The sequence below is a fragment of the Podarcis cretensis genome (assembly GCF_951804945.1).
Source record: "Podarcis cretensis genome assembly, chromosome: 7".
Classification (NCBI taxonomy): domain Eukaryota; kingdom Metazoa; phylum Chordata; class Lepidosauria; order Squamata; family Lacertidae; genus Podarcis; species Podarcis cretensis.
In genome coordinates this window covers 78,369,157-78,381,235 of record NC_137176.1, presented here as the reverse complement: position 1 = coordinate 78,381,235, position 12,079 = coordinate 78,369,157, and the positions used below count along the sequence as shown (strand labels likewise).

The 12,079-nt window shown below is 45.8% G+C and overlaps 1 protein-coding gene across 5 annotated transcripts in view; it reads right to left on the bottom strand.

Annotated features, from left to right (window-relative positions):
- The window catches only part of COL14A1 (collagen type XIV alpha 1 chain), a 138,201-nt gene that overhangs the window by 25,338 nt on the left and 100,784 nt on the right, over positions 1-12,079 (bottom strand). For all 5 annotated transcript variants that reach the window (XM_079984087.1, XM_079984088.1, XM_079984085.1 and 2 more), the window contains 4 exons: positions 10,160-10,213; positions 9,498-9,593; positions 8,022-8,075; positions 7,384-7,437 (listed from right to left, as the gene is read on the bottom strand). In XM_079984087.1, the coding sequence (XP_079840213.1) occupies positions 7,384-7,437; positions 8,022-8,075; positions 9,498-9,593; positions 10,160-10,213 (258 nt within the window). The remainder of the gene's footprint in view (positions 1-7,383; positions 7,438-8,021; positions 8,076-9,497; positions 9,594-10,159; positions 10,214-12,079) is intronic.

The window sequence follows — 12,079 nt, the reverse complement described above, 5'->3', positions numbered from 1 at the left end:
GTCGTTTAGTCGTGTCCGACTCTTCGTGACCCCATGGACCAGAGAACGCCAGGCACTCCTGTCCTCCACTGCCCCCCGCAGCTTGGTCAGACTCATGCTGGTAACCTCGAAAACACTATCCAACCATCTCGTCCTCTGTCGCCCCCTTCTCCTTGTGCCCTCCATCTTTCCCAACATCAGGGTCTTCTCCAGGGAGTCTTCTCTTCTCATGAGGTGGCCAAAGTACTGGAGCCTCAGCTTCACAATCTGTCCTTCCAGTGAGCACTCAGGGCTGATTTCCTTCAGAATGGAGAGGTTTGATCTTCTTGCAGTCCATGGGACTCTCAAGAGTCTCCTCCAGCACCATAATTCAAAAGCATCAATTCTTCGGCGATCAGCCTTCTTTATGGTCCAGCTCTCACTTCCATACATCACTACTGGGAAAACCATAGCTTTAACTATACGGACCTTTGTTGGCAAGGTGATGTCTCTACTTCTCAAGATGCTGTCTAGGCCTGTCATTGCCCTTCTCCCAAGAAGCAGGCGTCTTTTAATTTCGTGGCTGCTGTCACCATCTGCAGTGATCATGGAGCCCAAGAAAGTAAAATCTCTCACTGCCTCCATTTCTTCCTCTTCTATTTGCCAGGAGGTGATGGGACCAGTAGCCATGATCTTCGTTTTTTTGATGTTGAGCTTCAGACCATATTTTGCACTCTCCTCTTTCACCCTCAATAAAAGGTTCTTTAATTCCTCCTCACTTTCTGCCATCAAGGTTGTGTCATCTGCATATCTGAGGTTGTTGATATTTCTTCCGGCAATCTTAATTCCGGCTAGGGATTCATCCAGCCCAGCCTTTCGCATGATGAATTCTGCATATAAGTTAAATAAGCAGGGAGACAAAATGCAGCCTTGTCGTACTCCTTTCCCAATTTTGAACCAGTCAGTTGTTCCATATCCAGTTCTAACTGTAGCTTCTTGTCCCACATAGAGATTTCTCAGGAGACAGATGAGGTGATCAGGCACTCCCATTTCTTTAAGAACTTGCCATAGTTTGCCATGGTCGACACAGTCAAAGGCCTTTGCATAGTCAATGAAGCAGAAGTAAATGTCTTTCTGGAACTCTCTAGCTTTCTCCATAATCCAGCGCATGTTTGCAATTTGGTCTCTGGTTCCTCTGCCTCTTCTAAATCCAGCTTGCACTTCTGGGAGTTCTCGGTCCACATACTGCTTGAGCCTTCCTTGTAGAATTTTAAGCATAACCTTGCTAGCGTGAGAAATTAGTGCAATTGTGCGATAGTTGGAGCATTCTTTGGCACTGCCCTTCTTTGGGATTGGGATGTAGACTGATCTTCTCCAATCTTCTGGCCACTGCTGAGTTTTCCAAACTTGCTGGCATATTGAGTGTAGCACCTTAACAGCATCATCTTTTAAAATTTTAAATAGTTCAGCTGGAATACCATCACTTCCACTGGCCTTGCTATTTGCAGTGCTTTCTAAGGCCCATTTGACTTCACTCTCCAGGATGTCTGGCTCAAGGTCAGCAACCACACTACCTGGGGTATATGAGACATCCGTTTCTTTCTGGTATAATTCCTCTGTGTATTCTTGCCACCTCTTCTTGATGTCTTCTGCTTCTGTTAGGTCCTTTCCACTTTTGTCCTTTATTATGGAAATCTTTGTACGAAATGTTCCTTTCATATCTCCAATTTTCTTGAACAGATCTCTGGTTCTTCCCATTCTATTGCTTTCCTCTATTTCTTTGCATTGCTTGTTTAAGAAGGTCTTCTTGTCTCTCCTTGCTATTCTTTGGAAATCTGCATTCAATTTCCTGTACGTTTCACGATCTCCCTTGCATTTTGCTTGCCTTCTCTCCCCCGCTATTTGTAAGGCCTCATTGGACAGCCACTTTGCTTTCTTGCATTTCCTTTTCATTGGGATGGTTTTCGTTGCTGCCTCCTGTATAATGTTATGAGCCTCCATCCATAGTTCTTCAGGCACTCTGTCCACCAAATCTAAATCCTTAAACCTGTTCCTCACTTCCACTGTGTATTCATAAGGGATTTGACTTAGATTGTATCTTACCGGCCCAGTGGTTTTTCCTACTTTCTTCAGTTTAAGCTTGAATTTTGCTATAAGAAGCTGATGATCTGAGCCACAGTCAGCTCCAGGTCTTGTTTTTGCTGACTGTATAGAGCTTCTCCATCTTTGGCTGCAGAGAATATAATCAATCTGATTTCGATGCTGCCCATCTGGTGATGTCCATGTGTAGAGTCGTCTCTTGTGTTGTTGGAAAAGCGTGTTTGTGATGACCAGCTTGTCCTCTTGACAGAACTCTATTAGCCTTTGCCCTGCTTCGTTTTGATCTCCAAGGCCAATCTTGCCAGTTGTTCCTTTTATCTCTTGACTCCCTACTTTAGCATTCCAATCCCCTATAATGAGAAGAACATCCTTCTTTGGTGTCACTTCTATAAGGTGTTGTAAGTCTTCATAGAATTGGTCAATTTCAGTTTCTTCAGCACCAGTAGTTGGTGCATAAACTTGGATTACTGTGATGTTAAAAGGTCTGCCTTGGATTCGTATCGAGATCATTCTATCATTTTTGAGATTGCATCCCAGTACAGCTTTTGCCACTCTTTTGTTGACTATGAGGGCCACTCCATTTCTTTTACGGGTTTCTTGCCCACAGTAGTAGATATGATGGTCATCCAAACTGAATTCACCCATTCCCGTCCATTTTAGTTTACTGATGCCCAGGATGTCAATATTTATTCTTGCCATCTCATTTTTGACCACCTCCAACTTACCCATGTTCATGGTTCTTACATTCCAGGTTCCTATACAATATTTTTCTTTACAGCATTGGACTTTCCTTTCGCTTCCAGGCATATCCGCAACTGAGCGTCCTTTCGGCTTTGGCCCAGCCGCTTCATCAGCTCTGGATCTACTTGTACTTGCCCTCCGCTCTTCCCCAGTAGCATGTTGGACGCCTTCCGACCTGAGGGGCTCATCTTCCAGCGTCATAACTTTTATATGCCTGTTGTCTTTGTCCATGGAGTTTTCTTGGCAGGGATACTGGAGTGGCTTGCCGGTTCCTCCTCCAGGTGGATCACGTTTGGTCAAAACTCTCCACTATGACCTGTTCATCTTGGGTGCCCTGCTCGGCATAGTTTATAGCTTCTCTGAGTTCTTCAAGCCCCTTCGCCACGGCAAGGCAGTGATCCATGAAGGGGAATTCCTGTGCTAATCCTGTGCTAATCCTACTTCTGCAATTGTGGTCAGACAGTTAGCACACAGCCGGTGGCTGTTTGCTAAATCTGTCTGGCAGGTCAAGAGTCCATTTCCTGCCTTGTCAGCTAGCAAGAAACTGCAGCTGTTTGCAAATTTAACCAGGCCTGCTAAGGAGGCCGTTTCCTGCCTTGCGCTTCCTGCCTTAGTAATGCAAAGATAAGAAAGACACGAATAAGCAAAAGGGGAGGGGGAGTGCTTAGCCAGCAGAAAGACATGTATGAGGGAATGTTTAGCAAGCAATATAGATGTGCCATATAAGGGAATAAGTTGAACATTTGCCAGCTGATTGGAGAAGTTTGGGGAAGGAATGGGAGGGGGGAGAATGTTCAGAAAGTATAAGAAAGTTTGCTGAAGTGTATTGCTTCACAACCAGTTTTTCAGAACCTATTCTGCTGGTTGTCTCTGTGCACAGATTACAATAAACTCTTTTCTCCAAAGAAGAATCTTTCCTGGTGCTTTTTGCTCTCTCTTCGGTACTGGGGACGCGGGCGAACGATTTCCTGGCAAGGACAAGGTTCAGGCTACAGCTTATTCTTCGTGGTTTAAAAGCTTAATTCCAGAGGAGGTTCAGCAGGGCATATATAAGTTGAGAGGTTTGAGGACTGCAGAAGGTTTTTTTTTTGTGATGCTTAAATGAAGGGAGCAGAGAAAGAGCAAGAGGGAATTGCAGGAGCCCAAGATCTGTTTCAAGACATAGTCTAAGAGCTGATTGTTTTGAACAGCCCTGCAGTCCTGCTCTTAAAAAAAATCTCATGAAATTGGTACCATTGGTTTAAACAGAACTTCTTTCCATAGTTCTCTGCTTAGAATAATTACCTTAATGTGAGTTTGGAATGTGGTCTTATTTAATCCTGTTACCCAGTATGGTTAAGCAAACTCAAGAGTTATACCTCTGAAATCAAGGGACTTCTTAAAGGTAAAGGGACCCCTGACAATTAAGTCCAGTCATGAACGACACTGGGGTTGCGGTGCTCATCTCGCTTTACAGGTCGAGGGAACCAGCGTTTGTCCGCTTCCTCAGACAGTTTCCGGGTCATGTGGCCAGCATGACTAAGCAGCTTCTGGCGAAACCAGAGCAGCGCACAGAAATGCCATTTACCTTCCCGCCGGAGTGGTACCTATTTATCTACTTGCACTTTGATGTGATTTTGAACTGCTAGGTTGGCAGGAGCTGGGACTGAGCAATGGGAGCTCACCCCGTTGCGGGGATTCAAACAGCTGACCTTCCAATCAGCAAGCGGCACAGTGGTTTAACACACAGCAACCACTTCTTAGCTGTGCCCATTGTTTTTGATGGGTCTGTTCTGACTTGATATTCCTCAGTGGATTGAATCTAATTAAGGACAAAACCCCTCTTAAGGGTTTCTTACTTTATTAAAAAAAAAAACACCAAAAATTTGGCTTTTACCATCTTGAATCAGTCTCAAAACTGCAATCCAACCTGCCCTCAGCTATATATTTTATTGTATGTGCAATCCATCATGAAATTGATCTGTTTATTTCTGCAGGCTGGCTTGGGAAATGTGTTATAACTTCTTCCTTGTTGAAAGCACTAATCAGAAAACTTGAGATTAAAAAGAAAGAAAGAAAAATAAATCAACAGAAAGCGATTTATGTGATCGTATAATTACAGGGTGGGAAACAGCAGTAAACATTCACAATCTTTTTGCTGCTTGTCATATATTTGATTGTATGTTTTAAAACCTTAATAATTGTGTGTTGAGTCCCACAATGCCACCCCCCAAAAAATTCACACTTCACACATCAATTTTTGTTTAAGGTTTTTGGCATAATTTTGGCCACAGCTTTATTCAAAATACAAAAAATGTGAGTGGTTGCTTAGGCATTGGTTATGACTATCTGTCCTTGCCCTCAGGGACAGAGCTGGCCTTCCGGACACCAACGGAAGCCAGTGTGGGAAACAAGTATTGGGTGAGAAAATGAAGCTGGGCCCTCACTTCTCACCCTCATGTTCCTGTGGGGCTTGCACGGCCCAAGTCCGACGCCAGGGACAAGGACGAAAAGAATGGCAAGCCCCTGGATTCCTTTAACGGAATTCCCTTTCCGCACCACCATCGGAGGGGTAGGCACTTACCCCTCCACCAACCAATTTTAACCAATGCCTAATCGCCAACCTTACAAGTTGTGACGATTTGCTACGCAGTAGGCAAAAACCAAATGGCACCAGCCAATCAGCCAGATGGCAAAATTCCTACCAGGCCCCCGCTCCAAGGCAGATGACCCCATGGCAGGCATAGCAAGGTCAAGTGATCAAGAAACTCCCCCCCCCCCTATTAAAGGGAGGGAGGGCGGGTGATCCGGTGCAAAATGGCCAAGAGGACGCCCAACGTTGGGCGTCCTGTATTTAAAGACTCTGACCCCTCCTCCAAATTGGCATCAATCAAAACTCGCCAGCAACCCAATTTAACCACTTAAAGGCTTGGGTTCCTCCCAAAATCTGCCCAGTAACAGCAGGGTGGCTTGTCGTCACCCCAACCGCAACACGTGCTCTCTGTTATGGAGAACACGCTTTAAAGCAAAGGAAACAGAAAGCAAAAGGCAACTAGAGAAATCTTCCATCCAAGTTGGCAGTAGTCTTTCTCTTCCGCTCAAGCAGGTTCACATTGCTGCTTCTGCTATTTAAATAATGCCACGCAGGTGTAATGAAATGACAAGGTTTACACTTGACACTGGATGGGGTTCAACTTCCTTTCATCTGTTTTGAACACTCTGCTCCTGCCAGTTACGTGGGACATCTGAGCTGAAGGAAGACACACACTGGTCTCCGCAACCACCCAGGTGACTAAGGGCCACTGAGAGGCTGCATAATAGCAAGGGGGGAGGGAGAGATGAACCTGTCCCCATTCATTAGCCAGTGAAGAAGCAACTGCTTGTTTCTTCTTCTTCTTCTTCCCTCCCCATTCCTTTTTCCTTTTGTGTCATGTCTGTTAGACTGTGAGGTAAGGGATTGTTTTAAGGGGTGCTATGAGGTGTGTGTGGTGATTATGAGAAATGAAGGAAGATATTGGTGTCAGAAATGTTTGTGGGGGTTTTTTTGGAAGAAAAAGCTAGCCAGAAGTGGAGAAGGTATCTGAGCTATATTTCAGACAGCAAAATGGTTCATGCTGGAACTGGGTACAGCTCTTTAGGCAATATAGCAGAACACTGAGAAGAGCCCCTTTCTCTCTCTCTGCTCCATATTTCACATCTGGAATGAAATAATCTACTGCAATGCTCTCTACATGGGGCTACCTTTTAAGGTGGCCCAGAAACCACAACTAATCCAGAATGCGCCAGCTAGACTGGTGACTGGGAGTGGCTGCCAAGACCATATAACACCAGTCCTGAAAGACCTACATCGGCTCCCAGTACGTTTCCGAGCACAATTCAAAGTGTTGGTACTAACCTTTAAAGCCCTAAACAGCCTTGGCCCAGTATACCTGAAGGAGTGTCTTCACCCCCATCGTTCAGCCTGGACACTGAGGTCCAGCTCTGAGGGCCTTCTGGAGGTTCCCTCACTGTGAGAAGTGAGGTTACAGGGAACCAGGCAGAGGGCCTTCTCGGTAGTGGCTCTTGCCCTGTGGAATGCCCTCCCACCAGATGTCAAAGAAATAAACAACCATCTGATGTTTAGAAGACACCTGGACGCAGCCCTGTTTAGGGAAGTATTTAATGTATCGCGTTTTATTGTATTTTTAATATTTTGTTGGAAGCTGCCCAGAGTGCCTGGGGAAACCCAGCCAGATGAACAGGGTATAAATAAATTATTATTATTATTATTATTATTATTATTATTATTATTATTCAGATATTATAAGACGAAAGGCAACACACAGAAGAAAACATAGGAGACCGCTCAGATGAATTTCAGGCACTTAAATGTAGGTGGAATTTGTGCCAGTTCCTGTTGCTGTACAAACCTACAGTCAGTGTGTTGCTGGTCCAGAAAAAAGGAGCCACGGGCCAAGCTTTTCCTCGCCAGGATTTCTTGAGAAGCAGCCAATGTCACATGCACAAAACTGACTCACAGAAGTCCTGGGGTTGGAACATTAACTTAGAAAGGACAACCCAGAGGAAGGAGAAGAAGCAAAAGAGGAGTCACTTGTCCAGTCTTACCCTTTGGCCTTGGCTTCCATCTCGTCCTGGGGATCCAGATGCTCCTGGAACCCCCTGCATGAAAGATAACACATTTCAAAACATACAACAACATTCACCCTCTGCTCAGGGGCGTCTTGCCCATAGAGGCAAGTGGTGCGGGGCGCCAGGGTGCCATGTTCTGGAGGGCACCAGGGAAGTGGTGAGGTCTGGACGCGGCGCCTCCTGGCATCAGCTCACTGCCCTCGCCCGCCTCCGCCATGCCGCGCTGAAGCAGCTCTGCTCCTGGAGCCTCCACCTGCTGTGGCCACCACAGCACGGGTGCCAGAGAAGGGGCGGCAGCTGGGCACAGCACCTCCTGGCATCAGCTCGCCGCCCTCGCCTGCCTCGCTGAAGCAGCGCCGTGCCTGGAGCCTCTGCCTCTTCTGTACCAGAGGAGCCACCCTCCAGCTGCTGCCCGCCTCCTCCAGCCCCGCAAAACTGCCGGCAGTGCCATAAAAAGGAAACAGGGGGGCGGGGTGCCAGAGGAATCTTTGCACCACGGCGCCGGATACACTTAAGACGGCCCTGCCTCTGTTTGCAATTACAACGAGACAAACGGAGTCTCGTGAACAGGCATTTCCAGCAGTTTGAGAGCTGGGAAGCAGAGTCATACCAACCTGTAGGCCAGGGCGGCCCATTTCTCCAATTTCTCCCTTTTCACCAGATGTTCCCTGTTGATAAATGACCACAGAGTTAATCATACCAGTGGCACATTGTTTGTCCAGCTATCCCATTTCTTTCATCAAAATAGAGGTACAAAACTGTGAACTACAGATTTATTTCTGGGGAAGAAGAAGGGGAAAATAGCAAAGGTGAGCTACAAACATGAGGCACGGTCTAACCAGTTTTAGATTGCGTGGCAAGTCCCCCTCCCCCCTTGGGAAATAAAGGCACAGGGCACGGTATTTAAGGTTAATGGGCGGAAAAGGCCACAACTTTATTGATTGCAGGAATTGAGCGGTATTGGCTTAGGCATTGGTCCTAACAACTAACCGGCTTCAGCCCGATTGCATGAAGGCCGGTAAGGGTTAACCACCAGCAGGGGAAGTCCTGTTGATGCACATCAACTAGGAGCTCCCCTGGGGTCACCGCTCTTGGCGTGCCTTAGGCCCACACCTCCATAGGCTTCAGACAGGGCAACGCCCCCTGGAATCCTTTACCGTACTACCCTTATCTTTGGGGAAAGGTGATGGCGCTTCCTTCCCCCCATTGCATTTGCATAACAATACCCCTACCAATGCCTAACCGCCAATGCCGAGAAGTTGTGGCGATTTGCTACGAGGTAGGCGAAAAACCAAATGGCTGGTGCCAATTTGCCAAGTGGGAAAAATTCCTACCAGGCCCCTCAATGGCGACCAACTGAAGTCCATAACAAGGTCAGAGCAGAAAACTAAGGGCGGGCAGAGTGGGAAACCGGAGCAGCTGGAACGGCGAAGAGAGGGTGGTCCTCGGGTGCACCGGCCATAAATAGCCCAGGCCATGCCTCCCTGACTAGCCGATTGGCTGGACAGGGTGGTGACGCGCCCGAGGATTCCCTCATTCTCGCGGGGTCTGTGAGTCAGCCCCCGCGTGCGTGGGGAGGGCATGGGGCCGCAACCCCACCTCCTCTACAGCTCGGAAGTGGCTTTCTACCAATTCTACCAATTTCACGAGTAAAGAAAGCTCTTAATTCTCCCTCTGAAATCAATTGGAATTGAGCTTTTCTGGATCAAAAACATGAATAAAAAAAAGTGCTTTGAATGTGCTTTAAAGGTACAGTGTGTACTGACAGCCTTATGAGGGATAATTCTGTTCCCTTTTTTTGCTAACGATTTGGGAAGACGTTGAAAGACTCTCAAATCAGAGGAGACTAAACAAGATCCCAAATCTGCCTTCAACCAGGGCTTGAACTGTGTAACAAAATTCACCTGGGTCTTCCCGGTTTTTGTCAAATATTGCCCCCATAGGGCAGACCCTCCCGCCGTCCTCTGGAAGCACCTTGTGATTCTAACGCTGCTTTTTTGCAGCTCAAGTATTGCACTGTTTTGCAAAACCCGGCAACTCTAACTGCTATGGTGCAAATAAGACCAGGCTGTCAACTGTTCAGAACCTACCGGAGGTCCTTGGATGGAGTGCCCACTTGGTCCTTGGGGTCCAGGAGGCCCCTGAGGACCAGGAGCTCCAATTTCACCACGAGGTCCATCTGGTCCCTGGAACAAAAAAGGTCATCATATCATGAATCTCTATTAGAGGAACAGCCATCTACTCTGACTAGAAAGCCTCCAGCTCCCTCCAAACTAAACTAAAGTAACACATTAATTAACCCAACTGCTGAGGAGATCTAAGAAAGTTCTCCGCAAAGGCCTGGTTGGATCAAGCAAAATATTTACTGCATGTAGATCTGCTCCTAAATGAAAAATATTCCAATGGATACGTAACGCCAATGAATGTAATTCTACATTCATAAATTCTACATTCATAAAAAATATTCCAATGAATGCAATTCTACATTTTTCTGTAGAAATCCATGCAGTTATTAAAGACTCTTCCTCTCATCACCCTAACAGACAATGAAAGTTTCTGCAAATAGCATCTGTGGTTGAGGAAATGCAATGGAAAAGAGCGCAGACACAAGTCTCAAGTATCCCTTGCGTCAAGGGGAAAATCCCCGTGGACCTGGATTATACCTACAGAATATTCAAATCAATTTTTTTACTATGCAATCACAAACCCATTAAAAAGAAGAAGCAACAGAAGAAGCGACAAGACAAATTACCTTTGGGCCAAGGTCGCCTCGGTTACCTTTTGGACCTCGGAGACCTGGTCCACCCTGCAAAACACATTTAGAGTTAGGAGAAGTTGCTGCACATAATTTCCTCAAAATAGGTGGGCTCCTGTTCAGGTTAAAGCCATGCCTTCCTCCAGGAAACTCCATCCCATTCACTTCCTGTTTTGCCTTTCAGTTGACCCTCAGCATCCCATGGCTACTGAATCTTCACCATCCTCAACAGGCTAGCCTGGTTTTAGGATTTGTTGCCTTTCAGCAAATGTGCAGGCTCCCCAGTGCATGCTGTTACTTCTCTCTTGGTTCTTCATGTCCATGTTTTGGCTCTAGTCCTGGAGACACTCAGCACCCAAGTTCGTTTTTAGGGAGAGTGATGATATCCCGCTATCCCCAATACCTCCATTCTTCCTTTTTAAAGAAAAGTACATATTATTTTCCTCCCTAACTTATTAATGAAAGCAGTACATCAATCTTTGATAAAATGCCTTAAAAATGGAGACTAGGAAGCAGGTTATCTCCTCACATCAAGTTATGGTGCTGCTCTACAGCAGAGACCAGCAAACACATGAAGCTCAAACAAAGATGGGGGCGGGGATTCAGTTCCCAATTTTCATGCAGATATCCCTAATTCACACTTCTTGAATAGTGCACAAACTGAACTGCAGCTCTCCTTTTTACTTTCCTGAATTTTGCAATTGAGTCCTCTGACCGACTTGTACACAATTTGTAAATTTGTATAATTGGATTCCAACCCACTGGATGAAATCCAGTGCTTTAGGATATATCTCTCCCTCCCCTTTCCCAGCACTCTTTCTCTCCCTGTGTGCAACCAGCTCCCAACATTCTGTCAAACCTAAACATGACCAATAGCCAGAATTTGGAATGGGCCTTTACAAATGGAGGCTGGATTGCTAAACTAAGGGACATGAGGCAAGTGGTTTTTTGTTTGTTTGTTTTGCCATTTACTCTTCCGAGGAAAAGTAAACCACAAGGAACATGGTGAGTGAGACCAGTGGGTATAGGCTGGTATACAAATTTAATTAACAGCAGCAGCAGCAGCAGCAGCAGGATTTTCTGGGCTCAGTACACTGTATACAAAAAAGGACACATATTTAAAATTTCCACATGCTTCCACCTTGATTTGCCTGCCGACACACACGCACATAAGTGCATAGCTCTGAAAACCTGTATTTCTTTTTCCACATTTTGATTTAATTTGCTGAACTTAGACCAACTCCAATATTATTAGAGGGAATAAAAAGTCCAAATCACACTTGTTTTCTGTCCAAATTGAAACATGACGAGGAATTAGATTCCCTTCCCCCACCTCCGCCCTGTCTGCCTGGCTGATTTGGGTGGAATGAATGAGACATTTTATCTCCAGTGAAAATTTGTGGTGTGTTTCTCATGGGACTTTACTTAGCGTATCAGTAGACTTGAGAGTTTTTTTTTACAAGCCACAAGCATGCCTGCAAACCAAATTGTAACGCTTAATGTGTTTTAAAGGTATAGTGTGTATGCAGCCACAAATTTGTTTTAAAACATTTTTGGTCATCGTGTAGGATGACTTCTGTCAGGAGAGAGACAGGGGATATAGGTCCCTGCGTGATGGCGCTTGATTTCGACTTCAACCATCAGGTCAGGTTGATTTGATTTCTCTCCTTGTTCCGAAATGAAATCTACACTCACCCCTTCTTCCCTGGCAGTGGGTGCCATTTTGTGGTTTGCCTCAGGTGGCAAAATGTCTTGGCTTGGTCTGGCTAAACTGCAAACCAGCTGAGGCAACATAAACCACCAAACATACAAAACTATACAGTGGTACCTCGGGTTAAGAACTTACCGTATTTTTTGCCCTATAGGACGCTCCGTCCCATAGGACGCACCTAATTTTTTAAGAGGGAAATAAAGGAA